Below are 22361 nucleotides of genomic sequence, written 5' to 3' on the forward strand. Positions count from 1 at the left end.
GTCACCCAGAGGAGGCCAGACCGCTTTTGGGGGGGGGGGGCAGGCAAGCCCCACCACGGGCACCTCGTCCACCTCCAACAAAGCCACTCTGCTCCTGACCTTGGCCTCCCGAGCCCTCTCTGACTGGTTTTTCTTCCCTTTGCCCCAGGGCTCTGAACAGCATGTTCGAGGTGTACCTGGTGGGGAACAACTCCCAGCACTTCATCATCTCCCCCACCTCTGTCCAAGGGAAAGCGGACATTCGCATCCGGGTGGCCGTCCCCCTGGACTATGAGACTGTGGACCGCTACGACTTTGATGTAAGACCCCCCAACTTTGCTGGGTAGAAGCTATCAGGGGAAGCAGGGGTGATACTATCCCCTTAAAACTCCCCTTCCACCTCTCCCCATTCTTGCCCTATGTATCTGACTCTGAGAAGCCCACGGGGCCCCTGACAGGGGCCGGGCTGAGCCCCCCACTTTCAAGGAGCACAAGGAAATGTCTGGAAATTGAGCAGAATTTATAAGGCATGATCACAGCCTCAGAAGCCAACAGTGAGCCTCACTGCCCCAGCCCCTGCCAGCCCAGCCACCAGCAGAATCAGTGACCACCCTGGCCCTCTGGACACTGATGGGGGGGACTCACAGCAACACACACCTGGGGATGGGCTAGTGACGCAGACAGGAACTCCCTGTCAGGACTTGTAAAGGCCCCAGGGGGACTTTGGGGGCAGAAGGCTCCAGGAGCATGTGAGAGCTTACCCAGGCCCCTGCTCTGCACACCCAGCTCTTTGCCAACGAGAGTGTGCCTGACCACGTGGGCTATGCCAAGGTGAAGATCGCCCTCATCAACGAGAATGACAATCGGCCCATCTTCAGCCAGCCACTGTACAATGTCAGCTTGTACGAGAACGTCACCTGGGGACCTCTGTGCTGACAGTCCTGGTGAGTCTTGCTCTTCTACGGGGCCATTGAGCTCTGGGGATGCCCATGGGGAGGCAGCCAGAGGGATCTGCCCAAGAAACCTGGGCAGTCAGGGAGGGGGTGCCCCCCTCCAAGCCCCCAGAGGCTGTGGTGTTTGCATATTAAAGCATCTGGACTCTTTATAATGGGGCTCCCGTGGTCAGGGAGCACTGTGGAAAGAGCGCCAACCCGGGGGAGGATGGGATTGGGCCAAGGACACTGGTTTTCTGCCTTGGCCCTGAGAGGCACCGAGCCTGAGTAGGCCAGGAGCCCTGGAAGTGCCCTCTAATAGAGATAGGGGCCAGCCGGCTCCGAGGAGGGCCACCCTCGCTCTTTGAACACAGGCGCCAGGCAAGAATGGGCTTCTCAAGGGTATCTGGCCATCCCCAGCGGCCCTTGGCTGGGACTCTGACAAGAGGCCTCTCCCAGGGTCCGTTTGTATCAGTCGGTATTCTTGATGGCAAGGGACACGAACCCTTAAGTGGTTCAAGTAAAAAAGGACCAGCTCGTGTAATTCAAAGTGTAAGTGATTTCAGGCATGGCTGTATCCAGGCACTCAGTTAGCAAGAATCTGGCTTTAGCGCCAAGGTGCTGCTTTGTGTTTTTTTTGTTTTGTTTTGTTTTTGTTTTACGTGGGCAGAGAGGATCACCAGCACCCCCAGACTTGCTTCTTACCAATTTATCACCCATCGTGGAAAAACCATCTTCTTTTTGAGTAGTTCCAGCAAAAGTCCCAGAGCCGATTCTCCTTGCTGGGCCATCCTGGACCCAATCATCATGATCCTGAAACACCAGAGATGGGTCACACTCCTCCCGGTGGGGCCAGAGGTTGGGTCAGCTGCATGCAAATTCTATGGGCTGGAAATGGGACAGGGGCTACGCCAGAGGGGCTCCTGTTACCAGAACAGAGAGGGTTGGTTGCCGAGCAGATCCAAGTGGCAGTTTTATGGTATGCAAGCTCGGCTCTCACCCATAGTAGGTGCTCCATAAATGTGATGCAGTTCAGCTCACTGCTGCCCTTCCCTGCCCACTCTGAGGGCCTCAGGGGCCCCGCTTCCATTTCTTGTTCCATCCTTACTCCCAGCCAACACCTTGCCTGCTGATCCCGGGCCCCCGACTCCGAAGTGTGTTTACTCTACCGACAGATGGTATGAAACTGTATTGAGCCCCCAGGCCCTTCCCATCTGACAGTTATTAATATTCCGAACAGATGTTTAGCTTGGCGGGCCATCAGACAGAAACAATAAGTCTGCCGTGGCCCTTTTCCTCCCCGCCTGCTTCCCCAGCCCGTGGCCCCGCTGGCTTTCACCAAGATGCTCCTTGCCATCAGTCACCTGGTGCCCGAGGTCCCACGGGTCCTCTTGGCAGCCAGAGAGCAAGTGCCGGAGGCTGAGGTCGTCAGCTCCCCACCCCCAGCCATCTTCAGATATCGGGGCAAAGGACACCCAAGCAGCCTGTGCTTTAGGGACCCCACCCCAGCAGGCCCGGGACCACATGGCAAAGATTTCAGGCGTCAGGCTTGGGGGGTGTCCCTGGGGATGGAGGTCTCACTTTGCACTCACAGGTTCCCACAGCCCTGGAGAAGGGTTGCCGAACCTAGAGAGCAGGGGTGGGGTATGAAGGGGCAGGAGGCACACCTCTTGGCTGGTGGCCAGTTGCTGGGGTCAAGGACAGTGTGTTAGGCCCGGTCTCCTCCTCTGGGGCTGCCACTAGAGAGTAGGTCCTCACACTGGGTTTTCTCAAGCACCAGAGCAGTTCCTGGGCCTGCGTAGACCCCGGCCCGGCTCCCACAAACCCCTTCTCCAGTTGCTTTCCAAACGCTCCACGGATGCATTCAGCCTCCTCTGAGTGTCTCTTCCTAGGTCTGGCTCGTCTGGGCAGCCTCCAGTGCCTGAGTCTAAGCCTTGCCCACCTCCTTCTCAACACCCCTGGCCCCAGGGTTGTGGAGTCGTGCAGATAGGAAGGGGCTCTTTCACCCAATGATAAGCTCTGGTCCCAGGGCCGTGTGCCTGCAGGAGCTCCGGAGAGCACACAAAACTGGGTGGGCCCTGCTTTCCTTGCCTTTGCTGTGCGTTAGTGTAGCCACGTCACCTCTGAGAGCCTTCATTTCCTCATCTGCAGAATGGGCATGAGGCCACCCAAGACCACCGTCAAGAGCTGTGAATGTTAGGTGTGAAAGAATCCCCTGCGCGGCCCCAACCCGACCCACCATCATCTCCCAGGGAGCTTCCACAGCTCCTAGCAGGTGGCAGGTTTCGTGGCCACACCCACCCCCCTGCCCAGGCCTGACCTGGCCTCCCCCACACTGCCATTTTCTGGGGTCAGTCTGCTCTTTCCCCCTCCTTTGCTGCAGAAGGAGCTGAAGTTATAGCTGTCTGCTCAGGGACTGTGAAATTCCTTCTCCATGACCTTTTCTGGGATGTTATTAAAATGTTTCATGGGCAGTTGTGTCAGAAAAAAATTACGAAGAAAAGGGAAATGTTTTAATTCGCACTGAGGAGGGCTGGGGCAGAGCCTGCTGTGAGGGGCCTCCCACACAGCACTGGCCCCTGCTTCCGTGGCTTATCACCTGCCCTGGGGTGGGGGGCGGGGGAAGCAGCAGGTTGACAGTGGGGAGGGGCAGCTGGAAGGAGAGGGTCTGTCCCCTCCAGCCTCGTTTCTGGCCAGGCTGGAAGGGCTGGGCCCTTGTACCTCTCCGCTCCCTGGACCTCCCCCAGCCTAGATCTTGAGACCCGTCTAGCCCCCAGTTATAGCACAATGAGTTTCCACTGGCGGAGGGGAAAGCGTGGGCACCCAGAGTGCAAAGGCTTGGCCGTGAGCGCTGACTCCTTGGATGCCTAGGGCTGCTTCTCTTCTTGTACCTTATCTGTGAAATGAACAAGCTAGACTAAGATGTGTCCTTGGTCCCTTCCAGACCTAGAGCCTGGGGCCGTCATGCCCAGAGGAAGGGGGATGGCGGGAGCTGACCTCTGAGGGCGGCTACCCCTGTTAGTGTTGCTACTGCAATAATCATTTCGGTGGCCGTCACTGTTGAGTCCTAGCTGGAAACGGGCACTTTCCATGCGCTGTCTCTAACCCAAGAATGCGCTGCCATTCTCATTTTACAGGTGAGGAAACAGACGCTTAGGTTAAGTGATTATAACTTGCCCGGGCCCCCCAGGCTAGTAAGTGATTGAGCTGCAGTCCCCAAAAAGACTGTCTGGCCCCAAGCCATAGGCCCTTAACCAGTGGGCTGCCCATCCAGAAGGTTCTGAGTTGGACCACTGAGCCTGTCCTTTCAGTAATGTTCAAGAGCTGAGGGTGAAGAGAGGAGCCAGGAAGTGCCCTCTGCAGGACCCAGGTGGGCAGGCCACAGGGTTTCTCCAGGCATTCTGTCTCTGGGTGACCCTTGAGCCCTTCCAGAACCTCTGGCACCATCAGGTGAATTTTGGGCTGTGTAGGTCCCCAGCTGCTCAAGGGTCAGAGCTGCGTGAGCTACTCTTACTGACGGGAAGACCAAGTCGGGGAGACCAGAGCACTTTGCCCAGGGAGACGGGAACCCCAAGGCAGCCCGGATTAGAAGAGGCTTCCTGGCAGGAGGGAGGATGCAGGACAGATGTCCATGCCAGCCAGGACCGGTCCTCCAAAGGACGACCATGCAGGGGAAGGGCGCAGGGGCACATGTACCCACACGTGTTTGGGGGGTGTACGTGAGGTATGCTTGCGGCAGGGGGAGGTGTCCACACAGGCATGGTCTTGTATCCGCACACGCACATGCGTATGAAGCTACGTGTGCCCAGGGGCATGTGTGTATAACACACACGTTTGTGTCCATCAACATGTATAAAGGTTCCTGTATCATGTTGGTGGCTCCCCATCCTCTAGATGGCGCTGCTTGTTCCCCTCTCGTATCCCCAAGCCACTCTGATTCTCACCTTCCAACCCCACCTCCTGACCTGACAGCAAGAGTCAGGTGGGAAGGCTGTGGGGTGTCTTCCTGGGATTCTGCTGGGCTCGGGACAGCCCTGCAGCCTGACCAATTGGTACCTGGCACCTAGCAGGGTTTCCTGGACAGTAGGAAAGCAATCCAACCCTTTGTTCATTCAACATGTGTTTTATGAATACCTACTATGTGCCCGGCACGTGGCCCTGAGGACAGTAATGATGTGAATCTTGCCCTCATGAAGTTTACAGTCTCCTGGGAAAGCCTGATGTTCATATTAAGAAATGAGTCTTTATTATTTGCTACGAGGGAGAGATAGGGGAACTATGAAACCTATCACAAGACGCCTGACCTTGACTGACGTCAGAGAAAGCTTCCCTAAGGAAGTGGCAACTGAGTAGGCATTAATAGGTGAGTGAGGGGAGGAAAGCACATTGGACAAAGAGGGAATGGCGTGTGCAAAGGTCCTGTGGCTGAAATCTAGTGAGGGGGGGGATGTGCTCTGTAGGGAGGTGGATTTGTATTCTTTGGACATGGAGAGAGCTCAGCTCTTTCTCTTTTTGTCACCCACCCCAAATATAACCATTGGGCTGCTGTTCTGACAATGGAGAAGTCCTGTATCAAAGCATCCTCATTCTCTTACCTCTTCCTTCCTGGTGGCCCGTGGCAGGCATTTGGGAGACAGCTGACAGAGGTGGTACCTGGGATGTGCGATGAGCCAGCCCAGCCTCCCACAATAGGGCGCTCGTGTCCCCAGATTTATTAGCTCCATGTCCCTGGGCAGTGGAAGAGGAATGCTGAGAAGGGACAGCAGCCAGGAAAGAGGTTACTCCTAGGGCAGATCTTATTGTCATCCAGGGCCTCTGTCCCTGTTCCAGGGAGACCGGGCAGAGCAGGAATGGGCAGAAGATGGACAGTCTGACAAGATGGGATTCTTCTCTAGGCGTAGAAATCAAAGCAGGAAGGAGAGACACATAAGAGCCCTGACTGGGCTGGTGTGGGGTCCCAGGACCAGCTCACGGTTCACTCAGCCCAGGGGCGGAATGCTACCCCTCAGCTCCAAGGTGGCCTTATAGGGGCCGATAGGCATGGCTCCTCTCCCTCCTCCCTGCCCATGTTCCCAGCCTGTCCTTGGGAGACTGATAATGTCTTGGGCAGGGTCAAGAATCCTGTTCTGCCGCGGGCTGGCCACTCCGTCTCCAGGTTTGGTTCCCTTGCCACCGGCTTGGGAAAGTACCACCTGCCCAGCACACAGGGCTGGGTTGCTGGGAGACCCCAGCGTGCTGACGTGGATGTAAGCAGTCAAGGGCTTACAGTCATCCAGAGTGGATTTTCTTATCAGTGGCCTTAAAGGACCCTGATCTGGCTGGCCTGTACCCCTTCAGCCTGCGTGCAATCCCCGTTCTGCCAAGATGGGCCCTTGATGGTCAGCTGAGCCTGTGTTGTCCCCTCCAACCTGGGGAGGTGTGCTGAGAGGTCCTGTCCAGGAGGGCTGTTGTTAGAACGGAACGGGACAGTTGGGGAGGGCCCTCGGCACCAAGCCCGGCCAGCAGCGCGTACTCAGAGGAAGGCAGGCAGACAGCAGATGTGACAGGAGGGCTGGCTTCCTGGGTGTCAGGCCTGGGCATGTGATCAGGGGCCTGGACTCCAAAGGCCCCACACTTGGCCTGTCAGTGTCTTGAAATTCTTAATTTTTGAACCAGGAGCCCCCCGCGTTCACTTTGCACGGGGCCCTGCAAATGACGTAGCTTGTCCTGGCTGTAGGAGCTTTATAATGCCCTGCCCAAAGGCACGCCCTCCTCTGCTGTTTCCGTGCGTTCCCATACTCCCCGCACGCGCGGTTAATGCTTGCACTGTTCCGTGCTCTGGACAGGGACCCTCAGCACATGTTCCTATCACGTAAGAAGCCACCCAAACTTGGCTGCATAAAACAGGAGCCATTTTCTTACCCTCACGGATGGATTGGGTAGGTCAGGAACATGGAAGGGGCTCAGCGGGGGCGTCCTTCTCTGCTCCTCCGGGTGTGGCATGCCCGGCAGCTGGAGGCTTGTCCCTCCCGTGTCTGGTATCTAGGCTGGGCCCACTGAAGGTCTGGGTCTACCTGACTGTCGTGGGCACCCACACACGGCCTCCCCCCACGGTGCACACATCTCACACACACGGGTGCCGAGCAGGAGCCCTTTGGAGGAGGCCTCTGGGGAAAGAGTGTCCCAAGAGAACCAGGTGGAGGCTGTGTGGCCATTTCTGACCTAGCCTCGAATTCACACATTTGTGCTGAATTCTACTGGTTATTAGAGAGTCACCAAAGCGAGCTCACATTCAAGGGGAGGGGATGTAGACCCTCCCCCCCCCCACCGCCCCGCTCAATTCTCAATGGAAGGAATCTCAAAGCATTTGCTCAAACATGGAGATCTCGGAGCCACTTTAGTGCTCAGTCCAACTCAGTACCCCTTTACTGAGATGTCCTATGAGAGCATGGTGCCGTGAGAAAGCAAGTGCCCTCTCCTCCTCCTGGATGCCCTGCAAAAACCAGCCGAAGGGGAAACCCTTCAAATCCTGTGTTGAGCCCTAGTAAGAGCTCTCCAAGAATAGAAGGGAGGGAGGGGGAAGGAAAAGAGAGTAATCCCTACTGTCCCCAGGTACCCCCTGGCCAGTAAAGTTCCAGTGCCCTAGGCCTGGGTTGGCATTCGAGGCCTCCACACCCCGGCCCTGAGCTGTTTCCAGCCCTCTGCCCTGCCACACCCCTCACCCTCCTCTCCTGCTGACCAGGTTGCCCCACTTCCCTTTACAACACCCACACGCTTTCACACTTCTCCCCCATCTAACTCTTCCTCCCTCCTGTCTGACACCATCAAAACTCTGCTTAACCTAAGAGCCGGCCCAGTTGCTAGCTTCCCCACAGGAAGCCCTCCCCCTGATCACTGGCAGCCTCCCTTCTCCCCAGCTCCCCTGGGTACCCGGCACCTTGTTTTCCCTGGCAGTTCTCACGGCTCAGGGCTTTCGTGGCTAATGTCCTTTCCTCCCCACTGCGCTTAGAAACGTCACCAGGGCGAGCTTAGTCTGGGGATGCAGACCCCCAGCCCAGGAACAGAGGCAAGGGGGCTGGGAGGTGCAAGGGCCACCAGATTCCAGGATCGCCTGGGCCTCCCAGTCCTAATCAAGACCTGTGATTGCATGGTCAAGGCTGAAATGCACCCAGCCCCTCAGCCTGGCTCTTCGGACAGGTGAGCAGTGGCTGACCCGGCTCCCTTGGCTGCTGCTGGGTGGCACTGGGTGCCACCATGCCCCTGTGTCTCTGCTGCAGAAGCGTTAGCCACTGTCCCCTCCCAGAGCAGGACTCCATACTCTCTGAGACAGAGCGGCCCCCAGATACAGCTACCGTACTCCATTCAGTGGCTGTTTATCGAGGACCTAGAATGACGGCAGTGAAGAAGACAGACATCCCTGCACATCCCAGGGGCAGGAGACAGACGGTGAACAAGCAAGCCCAGAGTGTGTCAGATGGGGATAGGCGTCATGGGGGAAATTACAGGGGTGCGGGTGGGGAGCAACAGGGGTGGCGGTGTTACTGTGTTCTCTCCAGGGGTCAGGGAAGACCGACCTCGCACAGAGGGGGGCGGTGGATAGAGGCCTGAAGGAAAAGAGGGAGGAACCCAGGAAAGAGCTGCCCCCCGCTGAGGGAGCTGCAGGTGAAGTCTTGAGACAAGAGCCTGGGGGTGTAGGTGGAGGAGAGGTGGCCAGAAGGTGACTGGCTAGGACAGGGAGCCCATCAGAAGTGCCAGCCAGAGAGCTCTGATGATCACCGCGTGGGGAATAGGCTGAGGTGGGGTGGGGAAGAGGGAGGGCATGAGAGCACCAGGGTGGAAGCTGGGAGACCAGGTGAGAGATGACGGTTCCAGTCACAGGTGGCCGTGCTCACGCCCAGTTCTGGGCAACGGCTTTGCCGTTCTCCGCAGGCCCAGCACGGCGCATCCCTCTCCGTCTCCACCTGACTTCCGGGTGAGCCCTGCACCTCTGCAAACACAAAAGTGGGCAGACACTGGCTAGGGGTCCTGCCTCAGCTTCTTACCGGCAGGTTGGCCTTGGGCTTGTAACTTCCTTTCCCTGGGCTTCAGTTTCCTCCTCTATAACATGGGAGGATAATTTCCATCTCAGTAGTGTTGTGGAACCATCTATGGAAAGGTTGGAGTCCAGAGTCCCCACGTAGCCAACGCTTTGATAGTGGTACCAGCACCTGCTGCACGCCAAGTGTCCAGGACCCTCTGTGCTGTTCTAGAACAGTGGGCTCTCCGTGCTTCTGATAGCATTGGTTCAACCTGATTGTATCCTTGCATAAAGCTGGCAACAGAAATTGCCAACACGGATTATTAGTAAGTCTGGGAGATCACGTGAGCTGATGAGCGGGTCTCGTCTAGATACTTCAGCAAAACCCAATAGAGACAGGCAGGTCAACGCAGGGAAGAGCCCAAGCTAGACTTCTGGGACAAGCCTGGGCCACCTCTTCCACCTTCCCCTTCCTGAGAAGGGCCTCCTGGCCCCCCTACCTGGTGCTCTCCCACCCCACCCCCTCCTGACACCCTTCACTGCAGGCATCTTAATTGATCTCATTGTTCTCCAGTCCCTTGAGACAAGACTCCAGCTGTGCTTAAACAGAACAAAACCTCTTCCAATTTCCCCACCGTTTAAAAGAAAATTGAATATCTGCAGCCTGGGGAGGAGGAGAGGGAAGTGAAAGACACACACACATATACACACACGCATACACACAGTCAGCCCAGCCCAGCTCCCAGGCTTGACTAGAAGGCCTTTGTAGACACACCCTCCCCCATTCGGGGCGTGTCCAGGCTGTACTTTCGGACCCCTCTAATCTACTCCTGGGTTCATCTCCAGTCGGAGGGAACAGGTGCTGGAGGAAGCAGAGCTGGCTGCCGGTGATTGACGGGTCGAGTTCCTCTGTCTGTCAGGCCTCAGTGCTCCTGGGCTGTGTGTATCTCTTTAATCTAAATATCAATCCGTAAAACCGAAATGGGATGGGATGAGAGGTAGGACAGGCACTAAGGAGAGACAGAGAACACAGCTGGCTGCCGTCTGCCCACCACCACCCAGGGCTTCTGGAAGGAGCTTTGGCAGGGCCTGTATTAGGACCGAGAGCTGCCCGCCCCCACCTCTGCCCCTGAGGTGATTGCCCTGGACCTTGTTTAAGGTCTGACCATTTTCAGTCATCTCCTGTAGCTACTTGATTTTTGGCAAATTGACGGAAAGCCCCATTTCCTATCAAGCTCTGGAACCCTCCCACACCGGTGCCTCCAGAATCTCCTGTCCTTGACCAGAGCAGCTCTGTCACTGACCTTTGCCCCTTTACCAAAAAATGGAAAGAACAGGCCTTGTGAGCTTAGCAAATCATAAACCCTTTGCGATATGTTAGTCGTCTCTTCTGGATCCGTGGTACAGAAGCAAGCCGCGGATGTCTGGGGAGGTCAGTAACCTGTCCAGGGCCAGCCAGCTTAGTGCGTGTCCAAGAGCCAGGATTCCAACCTGGGTCTGTCTGACTCCAAAACCCCTGGACCCCTCTCCTGCTTGCTGGTCACCATCAAGTGCCACCCCACACTGGGCTCCAGCCTCTTGTTGGAATCGGCCAACTGGAGAGTCCAGGGAGATGGGCGGAGCACGGGCCTCAGATACAGGAGCTGCTCGGTCACCGGGTGACCTTGAGCAGGTCCCTGGTTTCTGGGGCCTTGGTGTCCTTATCTGTAAAATTAAGGGGTTATGCCTCACTCTCTGAGGCCCCCTCAGTGCTAACAATGTGTGACTTCCTGCCCCGGAGAGTTCCCCCACCTGCACCGAGAGCCTGTGGTCCCCTGCACTCTGCCCGTCAGAGTCCCCCTTCAGTAGGTTAGCTGCTGATTGTTCCTGCTCAGGCTGTTGCTCACAGGACACCAGAGCAGAGAAAATGGGCCCCCTGGGCGAGGGGACAAAAGGAAGCGGTGAGAGTGGCCAAGGCAGAATGAGTTCATAAATGCAGTCAACCAAATGCCTGCACAAAAGGCACCTGTGCCCCGTGCTGGGAAGGTTATGGGCCCTGGGATGGGACCACAGGGGCAGGATGGGCTCCGAGCAGCCCCCAGCGCCTCGGCCTGACAATCTGTCCAGGGGGCAATTGGGAGAAAGGGGGCCGACAGAGGTTTAGGAAGAAGTTGAGCTGGGCCTATGCATTTGGGGTGACTTTGTCTTGCTGTACAGCCCCTGTGGGAGACAATGACAGCTGTGGTTCCTGCCAGCTTCTTTCTAGGAGGGGTTCAAAGTCCCTATACCCATTGGTTTAGTGTTTTCCAAACTTTACTATAATCCATAATAAAAACTACATTTAACTCCATGGCCCAGAGTTAACACACACATCCATATCTAGAACACAAACAATACTTCCTTACCACATGTAATAATACACTCTAGCATTTTATTATTATTTTTTATTCTTTTTTTAAATTTATTTTTTAATTTACATTCAAGTTAGTTAGCATCTAGTGCAACAATGATTTCAGGAGTAGATTCCTTAGTGCCCCTTACCCATTTAGCCCATCCCCCTCCCACAACCCCTCCAGTAACCCTCAGTTTGTTCTCTATATTTAAGAGTCTTTTATGTTTTGTCCCCCTCCCTGTTTTTATATTATTTTTGTTTCCCCTCCCTTATGTTCATCTATTTTGTCTCTTAAAGTCCTCAGATGAGTGAAGTCATATGATATTTGTCTTTTTCTGACTAATTTCACTTAGCATAATCCCCTCTAGTTCCATCCACGTAGTTGCAAATGGCAAGGTTTCATTCTTTTTGATTGCCGAGTAATACTCCATTGTATACATATACCACATCTTCTTTTCATTCATCTGTCGATGGACATTTGGGCTCTTTCCATACTTTGGCTATTGTGGATAGCGCTGCTATAAACACTGGGGTGCATGTGCTCCTTCGAAACAGCACACCTGCATCCCATGGATAAATGCCTAGTAGTGCAATTGCTGTATCATTTTCCAGAGTGGCTGCACCAGTTTTGCATTCCCACCTGCAGTGCAAAAGAGATCCTCTTTCTCTGCATCCTCGCCAACATCTGTTGTTGCCTGAGTTGTTCATGTTAGCCATTCTGACAAGTGTGAGGTGGTATCTCATTATAGTTTTGATTTGTGTTTCCCTGATGATGAGTGACGGTGAGCATCTTTTCATGTGTCGGTTGGCCATCTGGATGTCTTCTTTGGAGAAGTGTCTATTCATGTCTTTTGCCCATTTCTTCACTGGATTCTTTGTTTTTTGGGTGTTGAGTTTGATAAGTTCTTTATAGATTTTGGGTACTAGCCCTCTATGTGATATGTCATTCGCAAATATCTCCTCCCTTCCATCACTTGCCTTTTAGTTTTGCAGATTGTTTCCTTCGCTCTGCAGAAATGTTTTATTTTGATGAGGTCCCAATAGTTCATTTTTGCTTTTGTATCCCCTGCCTCCGGAGACGTGTTGAGTGAGAAGTTGCTGCGGCCAAGGTCAAAGAGGTTTTTGCCTGCTTTCTCCTTGAGGATTTTGATGGCTTCCTGTCTTACGTTTAGGTCTTTCATCCATTTTGAATTTATTTTTGTGTATGGTGTAAGAAAGTGGTCCAGGTTCATTTTTCTGCATGTTGCTGTCCACTTTTCCCAGCAGCATTTGCTGAAGAGACTGTCTTTATTCCATTGGATATTCTTTCCTGCTTTGTCAAAGATTAGTTGGCCATACGTTTCTGGGTTCTCTATTCCGTTCCATTGATCTGAGTGTCTGTTTTTGTGCCAGTACCATACTGTCTTGATGATTACTGCTTTGTAGTATAGCTTGAAGTCCGGGATTGTGATGCCTTCAGCTTTGGTTTTCTTTTTCAAGATGGCTTTGGCTATTCGGGGTCTTTTCTGGTTCCATACAAATTTTAGTATTGTTTGTTCTAGCTCTGTGAAGAATGATGGTGTTATTTTGATAGGGATTGCTCCAGCATTTTATTCTACTAGATTCTGTGTTTTTTATGAGAACTTTTAAGATCAACTCTCTTAGCAACTTTCAAATATACCATGCAGTGTTAGTAACTGTAACCACCATGCTGCACCTTACATTCTCATGAACAGTTTATTTTATAACTGCAAGTTTGTATGTTTTGACCCCCTTCACCCATTTTTCCCTCTTCCCACCCCCACCTCTGGCAGCCACACCAATCTGTTCTATCTGTGAGCTGGGTTTTTTGCTTTTTAAGGTTCCACCCATAAGTGGGATTATACAGAATTTGTCTTTCTCTGACTTATTTCATTTTGTATAATGCCTTCAAGGTCCATCCATGTTGTCACAAATGGCAAGGCTTCTTTCCTTTTTTATGGCCAAATAATATTCCGTTGTAAATATACACCACATTTTCTTTATTCGTTCATCCATTGATGGACATTTGGGCTGCTTCTCTCTGTTGGCTATTGTAAATAATGCTTCAGTGAACATGGTGGTGCAGATACCTTTTCTAGTCAGTGTTTCCATTTATTTTTGAGATAAATACACAGACGCAAGATTGCTGGATCATATGGTATTTCTATTTTTTTTAATTTTTTTAAATTGTGTATTTATTTTTGAGAGAGAGAGAGAGAGCAAGCAAGGGAGGGGCAGAGAGAGAGGGAGTCACAGAATCCGAAGCAGGCTCCAGGCTCTGAACTGTCAGCGCAGAGCCTGACGCAGGGCTCAAACTCACAAGCTATGAGATCATGACCTGAGCAGAAGTCAGACGCTTCACTGACTGAGCCACCCAGGTGCCTCCATGGTATTTCTATTTTCAATTTTGGGGGAGGGAACCTCCATACTGTTTTCCATAGTGGCTGCACCCATTTACATTTTCACTAACAGTGCACAGGGTTTCCTTTTCTCCACATTGTCTCCAACACTTGTTATTTCTTGCCTTTCTTTTCTAGCCTTTCTGACAGGTGTGAGGCTATATCTCTTTGTGGTTTTAATTTGCACTCAATGATCGGTGATATTGAACACCTTTTCACGTTGGCTGTCTTCTTTGGGAAAATGCTTATGCAGATCCTCTGTGCATTTTTTTGAATCAGATCTTTTTCTGCTGTTGAATGGTAGGAGTTCTTTATATATTTTGGATACTTACCTCTGATCAGATTTGTGATTTGCAGATATTTTCTCCCATTCAGTAGGTTGCCTTTTCATTTTGTTGATGGCTTTCTTTGCAGAAGCTTTTCTTTTTTCCCAAAGTTTAATCTTTTTAATGTTTATTTTTGAGACAGAGACAGAGTCAGAGCACAAGCAGGGGAGGGGCAGAGAGGGAGATGCAGGATCCAAAGTAGGCTCTAGGCTCCGAGCTGTCAGCACAGAGCTGCATGTGGGGCTCGAACTCACGAGCCATAAAATCATGACCTGAGCCTGAGTCGGCGCCACCCAGGTACCCCACTCTGCAGAAGCTTTTTAATTTGATGTCCCATTTATTTATTTTAGCTTTTGTTGCCTTAGCTTTTGGAGTCAGATCCAAAAAATCATCACCAAACCTGATGTCAAAGAACCTAGTACCTATGTTCTCTTCTAGGAGTTTTATGGGTTCAGGTCTTACAGTCAAGTCTTTCATCGATTCTGAGTTAATTTTTGTGTATGGTGTGAGATACTGGTTTAGTTTCATTCTTTTGCACGTGGCTGTCCAATTTTTCTAATACGATTTATTGAAGAGTGGGGCTTTTCTCCATTAAGTATTATTCTTGGTTCCCTTGTCGAATATTAGTTGACCGTATATGCGTGGGTTTATTTCGGGGCTCTCTATTCTGTTCCATTGATCTCTGTGGCTACTGCTGCTTTTATGCTGATGTCATACCGTTTGGATTACCATAGCTTTATATACAGTTTGAAATCAGGGCACGTGATGCCTCCAGCTTTGTTCTTTTTTTATCAAGATCGCTTTGGGTCGTTGGGGTCTTTTGTGATTCCATGCAAGTCTTAGGATTGTTTGTTCTATTCCAATGGGGGAAAAATGCCATTGGAATTTTGATAGGGATTACATTGAATCTATAGATTGCTTTGGGTGGTATGGGCATTTGAACAATATTCATCCTTCCAGTGTATAAGTATGGAATATTTGTCTGTTTATCTCTGTCATCTTCAGTTTCTTTCACAATGTCTTATAGTTTTCACCTTAGTATATTCTATTGTATTCTACTAGATTTCTTTTTTTTTTTTTTAATGTTTATTTATTTTTGAGAGACAGAGTGTGAGCAGGGGAAGGGCAGAGAGAGAGGGAGACACAAAATCCGAAGCAGGCTCCAGGCTCTGAGCCATCAGCACAGAGCCCGATGCGAGGCTTGAACCCATAAATCGCGAGATCATGACCCGAGCTGAAGGCGGATGCTCGACCAAGGAAGCCATCAGGCACTCTTACTAGATTTCATTTTTAAAAATACTAGTCCTGACCCTCTGAATTGATTTCATGACCAACTAAAGTCTGGCAACTGAACATCTCTAGAAGGAGCCCCCTCTACTTTACTATGCAATAATGAGGATGATGGTGGCGATATTACCATCTCATGTTCCTCAAGTGCTTGCTACAGGAGGCAGAGTAGCAAAGACCCCAGGCTCCAGACTTAAACCACCCGAGCTGATCCTGACTCGGCCACCTGAGCCATATGACTAGGTTACTTGTATCAGCAATGATCCAGGAGAGCTACCTGTCGCAGAGGCCCCCCAAATAGTTTCATAAACAAGATTGAACTATATTTTCTCTCCCATGTGAAAGCAGTTTAGAGGTGAGCAGCCTTAGGTGGCCCCTTCAAGCTGTCTTCCCATCCCCCCCCCGCCCCATTTCTAGTTATCTTCATGGTCCAAGGTGGCTGCTAGAACTCCAGCCATCATATCCACACTATAAGCTGCAGAATGGAGGAAATGAAGAAGGGTACTCGCCCTCCCTTTTAAGAAGACTTCATAGAAATGTCTTGCAAACTTCTGCTTTCATCGCATTAGCCAGAACTTAGTCACATGGTTGTGCTTATCTACAAAGGAAGTTGGCAAATAGTATTTAGGCAGATAGCGTCATAACGCCTAAAACTAAATTTTTGTTCATTTGAAAAAGAGAGCATGGATGTTTAGTCTGCCGAATAACCTCTGTGTGCCTCGGTTTCCTCTTCTGGAAAATGGTGATGAGGTTCATTCCTTCTGGATTTGTGGTGGGTCTTCGAAGAAATAATACACGCAAAGAACTTAGCACAGTGCCTGATACAGAACAGGTGCTAAGCGACAGGTGCTAATATGAAGTGCTTGGAGCCAAACTCAGCCCCTATGTGTTATCTCCCTGAAACCCCCATGACAACCTGGTGAGGTAGAAATGAACCTCCCCGTTTTATAAATGAGAGCATTGAGACTCAGACAAGTTAGGTGTTTGCCTGAGGTCACACCTATCAAAAGGGCAGAGCTGAGGCGTGAACTCTTGTTTTTAGAATGCCCAAGTCCTTTCCCTTTGCCATAAGGTAGCACGGCCTCCTCGAGACTGCTCTCCCTGAGAGCCTGGTGAGACTGTGGGCCAAGAGGTATGACAAGAGGCGCACTGAACTTGACTGGCCGATGTCCAAGCTGAATCGAAGGCCAGAGCGCACTCTGCCTGTTCGGCCACCTGCAGCAGGTACCCCCTACCTGGAAGAAAAACAGGGCCCGGACAGAAGGCCCCTCTAAGCTCCCCTTGTAACAAGATCTGTAAGCTTAGGGTCTGGAAGATAAGGGCCTTCAATTTGTCGAATGGCCCTGGGCAAGCCCCTTTTCTCTGCAAGCCTGGGTTTCCCCATCTGCAAAATGGGTGAAATGCTGTTCATCCCCTCCCCCCTGTTCTGGGGACATTGTGAACAGTGTGACCCGCATGTTTGATCTTCTGGGGAAACAAGTCTTTACAAAGGAGATACGCTGCATTCCTATCAGTGAGCTTCCCTGTGTTAGAACCTTCTGGCTGTTGGAGGTGGGGCGGGCAGGGGAGTGAGGGCACACAAAGTCTGCGAGCGGGGACTGCCTCTCAGGCTCGAGGGCTCCCAGCACGCCCTCCCCACCCTGCACTCACACACAGAATGGGGCTGTCTTGCCGTGAAGCCCTGGGCTGAACTGGCCCAGGTGAGTGAGGGCTAGGGCTGCAGGACCTCTGCTGGTCTCCGAGATCACGGGTGATTTATAGTTCCTGCGTCGGACTTTGACCTTAATTTCTTCTGTCGTTGCGGGGCTGTAAAATTCATTAGGGACCCGCAGGCGGAGTGATGGAGATGTCAGGCGGGCAATCATGTGGGTATTTAATCTATCAGATGTGTGGCTTGCCATTTAGGGAGACAACAAGAGAATGTGGAATCAATACGCTTCATTAGCGAGCAGCACGTGCTGGCCCAATCAGTGCCCGCCAATGGCAGCGGGCCTGGGGGGCGTGCCACCCGGGTTCTGAGTCACCTTGGGATGAGGACATGTCCTGGCACATGTGTGGGGCCAGCCCCAGCCCGGGTAGCTCTCACCACCTTCTCACAGACCCGGAACTGCCTGTTGCACCCCGCAGGGGCTGAGGAAAAGAGGGAACAGGTCAGAGTCAGGGCAGGGGTATATGGTGAGATAGAGTAATGGGGGAGCCATGGTTCGACTGTACCCCCAGGGGGTTGATTAGACTGTCTTTTCTTCCTCCTTCCGTCTCCTCTGCACGGAAGGTCTCACTTAACTGAGACTCAGCCCCGGTGTCTGGCCGCCCATCTCTCCGGCATCCTCCCTTCCTCATCCTCTACCCCGTAATCCCAGCTTGATAACTGGCCCCAGAGAGGCTCTGAGTCCCTTCTGATTGTGAATGTCTCATTCACCCCCAGGCAGCCGGCTACCCTCCCTCCTGCATCCCCGGAAAATAGCTTTCTGTATCCCAATTTTCTTTGTTTTGACGGTCAGATGTGATTTTGTTTTATTTTTTTTAAAGTCACTCAGTTGAGTCCTGCTCAAACCTAAGGCATAAGGGAATGGACGGTGGCATCCAAGGGTTAGGAACTGAAACTTTCTTCCTTTTCATTTTGCTGTGTATGAATATCAGAGAGACTGGGGTTCGAATCCCAGCTCTGCCAGTGACCAGCTGTGGGACCCTGAGCCGCTTGCAGCTGTGAGGACAGGGCCATGCTGTGTGGCTCACCGTGTGTGCCCAGCCTGCAGTCTGTGTCTGAGGCCTGGCTCCCCCCAGAAGCACACCCCGACACAGGACTTGCAGGCAGGCCGTCTCCTTGGGACGCGACCCCGGGTAACCCAGGACTGGGAAGTGAGATAAGGTCACCCAGGGAGGGGCATTGTGAAGCCACTTACCGTGGATCCCATTGGAGCTCCATCCACTGGGACATCTGAGGGCGGAGATGAGCCTTTCCACCTCAGGGCCACGAGGCTGGGGTATTGATCCATGGACTCCAACCCCTGTTGACAGAGGGCAGCTTCCGGGATACCCTCCCGCGCCAACGGCTTCCTTGGGAAAGAAAGCCCGCAGGCTGAGAGTGGCTCAGGCGCTCTGAGCAAAGCAGCCCCTCCCGGGTGGAGGTGGGCACCGGGGGGTTTTGCGTGGCTGCTTCTGCCAGTTGGGCGCTTCCCGCATCCGTAAGGTGAGGGTGTCTGGTACTCCTCTCCCAGAATGGCAACGGAGATGGAACGTGTCAGTACACAGACTTCTTAGAATAATGCCTGGAGCCCAGTCGGGACTAAACAAGGGGGAGCTGCCGTTAACTGCTGTTCCAGTTAGCACCAGCTAAAGTTACTTCTTCTGTAAAATGGGATTGTGACCTCCGTCTTGTCGGTTGCTTTAAGGATTAGGGACCAATCAGGTCAAGTTCCTCACGCAATGCCAGGCCCACAGGTGACGCTCAGCAAGGTGGTGGTCTCAGTTATCCCTGTGCCTCCGAGGGGAGCCCCCACACCCCTCCTCCGGGCACCGGCTCCCGCGTCCTCCTGGGGACCACCAGGCGCGGCCAGGCCCTGGGCACTGGCAGCCGCCGGCCGCCCTGACAGCCTTTGACATCCTGTAATTGCTTTCCCAGGAAGACTCCTTTAAGCACAGAGCCGCTGGCCAGAGCAATTTGCTCCCCATCAATTTTTATTTCCACGTTTTGAGATAAAGAGAAATAAACAAGGGGCTGGGGGAGCCCAAGAACAACACCGTGTCTGCAATAACAAACATGCTGGGGTCCCCACTCACCCTGAGAGCCCCTGTCAGCCCGACTATCATGCCTCCACCCCCTGCCACACAGGACTGACCCCTTCATACCTGGGGTGTGGACCTGGCTCCCACGGGCTCAGCGACCGTCCCTTCCACCCACACCTGGCCCGCAGCTGGCCCAGGGCTGTTAGAATTGGGGGTGGGAAAACTGCCACTCGCTCTACACGATTCTGTTCTCACTGCCGAGCGCTGATCTGAAGCGCCTTACGTGTAACGCCTTTAGTCCCCGTAACAACCCCGTGAGGCAGGTACTATTATCAGCCCCATTGAACAGATGAGGCTTAGAGTAGATGTCACTGTGGTTGTTCCCTCCTCTCCCGCCATCTCCCTCCTCCCTGTCCCCTTTCCTCCCGCCCCGTTGTATCCTTCTGGTGTCCTTGCCTCCTCAGATATCCATCTACTCAGGACCGGGGACTCCTGGCTTGTCACTGGTAGAGAGGACCTCATAAGTCATCAAATAGAATCTTTTCATTCGTTCTTTCATTCAGCTCCTCTTTGTGGAGGGTCTCCTGTGTGCGTTCCACTGGTTGGGGGCTGGTGATCTATGGGAAGCAAGACCATGCCTGCCCTCATAAAGCTTACAGTCTGTGGGAGGAGGTAGCCAGTGAACGTTCACCCAGATGTTCCTGCCGAAACCGGGCCCTCTCCCCACCATGTCCAGCCACGAGCAAGGCCTGTCCGCTCCAGCGGAGTCCAGCCAGTTCCCAGCACAGCCCTGACCCCCCCACCCCCACCCAGTCCAAGCCCTCTGCCTCTCACCACCACTGATCGCTGTGACCACCTCGGCTCTTAGCCCATGCGGCGGCCAGCGGGCAGCCGAGTGAGGCTTTACAAATATAAGTGGGTCCTGGGAGCTGAGCCCCCAGCGGGGAGCAGGAGCGCTGTTGGCCCAGGGAACGTAGTGCAAGGGTTGTGAGGCAGAAGCAAGCCTGTCCTGTCAGAAGCCTGAAGACTGAGCGGCGAGAGCAGAGTGATCCAGGGATGGCTCGGAGAGGAGGTCAGCGGCCGCAGAGGCTGGCCCGCCTCAGGGGTCATGGCAGGCAGCTTAGATCCGAAACGCCCAGGGAGCCTTCTGAGCTGGCCAGTGGCGTCTCATGGCGTCAGCCTGGCTCTGATGGAGGCTGGGCTGCGGATACCAGAGCAGAAGCGGGCAGAGGGGTCAGGAGGCGTGCAGCCCAGGTCTTACGCAGGTCCCGCAGCTGCGTGGTTAGGGCACTCTGCCATTTTGTCGGCATTGTCGTGATCCCACACTTAGCCCAAATCCTTTCCGAGGCTCTCGGTGCCTGGTCTTGTGCTGTGCGTCCCAGTCCCAAGGAGAAGGACGTTCTGACCCTCAAGGAGCAGAGAGTCCAGCGGGGTTAGCAAAGAGGCTTTAACACAACTTGCATGACAATTAGCTGTTGGTGGCTGGAGGGAAGACAGGGTTGAGAGATCCTGAGGACTTTTCTGCACTCAAACCATGATGATTTAGTCTGCCATGGGCATGGGTGATGGAATGGTGACTGTCCATCCCCGATCCATAATGGGACATGAGGGAGGAGGGGCCCCCTTCCCTCTCTCCGCAGCCCCACCACCAGCTGGGTCCCTACCCTTTTGTAATTGCTTCCCCCAGCTCGGTGACTCCACCTTCCCATGGGCTCTGAGCCTCTGTCCCCAGCCCCCAGACTCTCCAGTGGCACCCTCTTGTCCTAAGTTCTCCTACATGCCCGGAAAGCCGAGAGAAGGACCCAGGAGCTTTCCTGAGTATATTTTTCTTCCTAGGATCCACAAGGTCACGGTGATCTCTCCTGCACCCCGTTGTGCACTCCCTGGTACCACTGCCCGTCTGGAACACTCCCTTCTCATCCCCTATATGCCATTTTCCTTCCAGCTACTACTATTTCCTGTCCTCCCAGGAGTGTGTCCATTCCCCTGGCCAGGACCCCCGCGAAGGTGCTCGACCAGCAGCTTCCAGCCAAACCCTTATGCCCACCTAACACCCGCCATGCGCCCAACCATCAAGGATGAGGGCACCTGACACACCCAGCATTGCCCCGGAAGTGTGGGGCAGACTTAGTATTTCCCAGCCGTTGGCTTCTGCCTCGTGTCTTAGGAAGAAGCAGAGATCCTCTCGCAGAGCACCATGGGAGGGAGTGCGGGAACACGGGAGGGGACCGGGCCTCATGGGCCTGATCTGGCCAAGTGGAGGTCACCCAGCCTCTCGGCTACCAGGTTCCTTCTGCAGAGCCCCTCCTGCTCTCACCGGCCACACCAGCTTCTCTGCGCTTGCCAGAGTGCAGTTAATCTCCCATAGTTTAAGGAGTTATTCAGAGAGGCTCAGCGAATGATGAATGTGGAAAGCATTACCAGCAAAGCGCCGGGGCTCCGTGGAGCTCTTTAAAAATGCATTCTCCCATGTAAATTTCTGCTCCATCAATCCTTATGACATGTCAAACATTGCTATTGTTTCCTGAACAAATTGTACCGTGTGCCCTTCTCTGCAGATCTGTGCATGGGAGCAGAACTGCTCGCTGGCACCCGCTGCCTGCCACCATTGCCGGGACCCGGGGCTGCTGGGGAGGCAGCTGGGCCCGCCTTGCTTCAGAGCGGAAGCCCCGTGCAGGGTGTCTGGGCAAGCATGCGTGACAGGGGTGCGGGCGCTAGTGGGGAATGATTGAGTGAGGGCCTGCCAGCTGCCAGCCTGCAGGGAAGGGCACACAGGTGGATGGGAAGGGGTGTGGAGGGGCCACAGGGGTTGTAATCAGGGGTGGGGTGGAGCCTGAGACGGAGGGTGAATGCGAGCGTGTGCATGTGTGTGTGTGAGATTGTGTAGCGGGATGGGGCCTACCTGAGCCAGGCAGAGAGAAGATTTCCATGGGAGGCGGGAGTACAGGAATGTACTAGGGGCTGCCTGAGCCATAGAGAAAGGAAAAAGGAGAAAACGCACGCACGCGCACGCGAGAGAGAGAGAGAAAGAGAGTGTGTGTGTGTGAGTGTGTAGAGGGAGAGGGAGGGAAGAGTGAGGACACGGGAAGAGAGAAGATACAAGGACAGGATTCTGAGGCTGTAGAGAAGAGTCGTGGCTGTTTGAAACCACGAGAGACAAGGGCATCTGTCCCCAGGGAGGGATCAGCACTATCACAGAACAGCAGCACCCAGTGGGTGGCAGTTCGGAGGAAGACCCAGGGAAAGGCCAGGGCAGGAAGGAGCAGCTTGGGGCGTAAGGCCCAGCGTCAGCGATGGGTCTCTGCAAGGCTAGTAAGAGGGACAGCAGTGAGGTGCAGGGATATA

At 53.4% G+C, this 22361-nt stretch overlaps 1 protein-coding gene across 1 annotated transcript in view; it reads left to right on the forward strand.

The window, feature by feature from the left end:
- CDH23 (cadherin related 23) overlaps nucleotides 1–22361 on the forward strand; it is a 413989-nt gene that overhangs the window by 254617 nt on the left and 137011 nt on the right. The window contains 3 exon segments of the mRNA XM_053888562.1: nucleotides 149–299; nucleotides 766–895; nucleotides 898–923. Of these exon segments, the coding sequence (XP_053744537.1) occupies nucleotides 149–299; nucleotides 766–895; nucleotides 898–923 (307 nt within the window).

The sequence above is a fragment of the Panthera pardus genome, unplaced genomic scaffold (genome assembly GCF_024362965.1).
Source record: "Panthera pardus isolate Hobbes unplaced genomic scaffold, ASM2436296v1 HiC_scaffold_22, whole genome shotgun sequence".
NCBI lineage: Eukaryota > Metazoa > Chordata > Mammalia > Carnivora > Felidae > Panthera > Panthera pardus.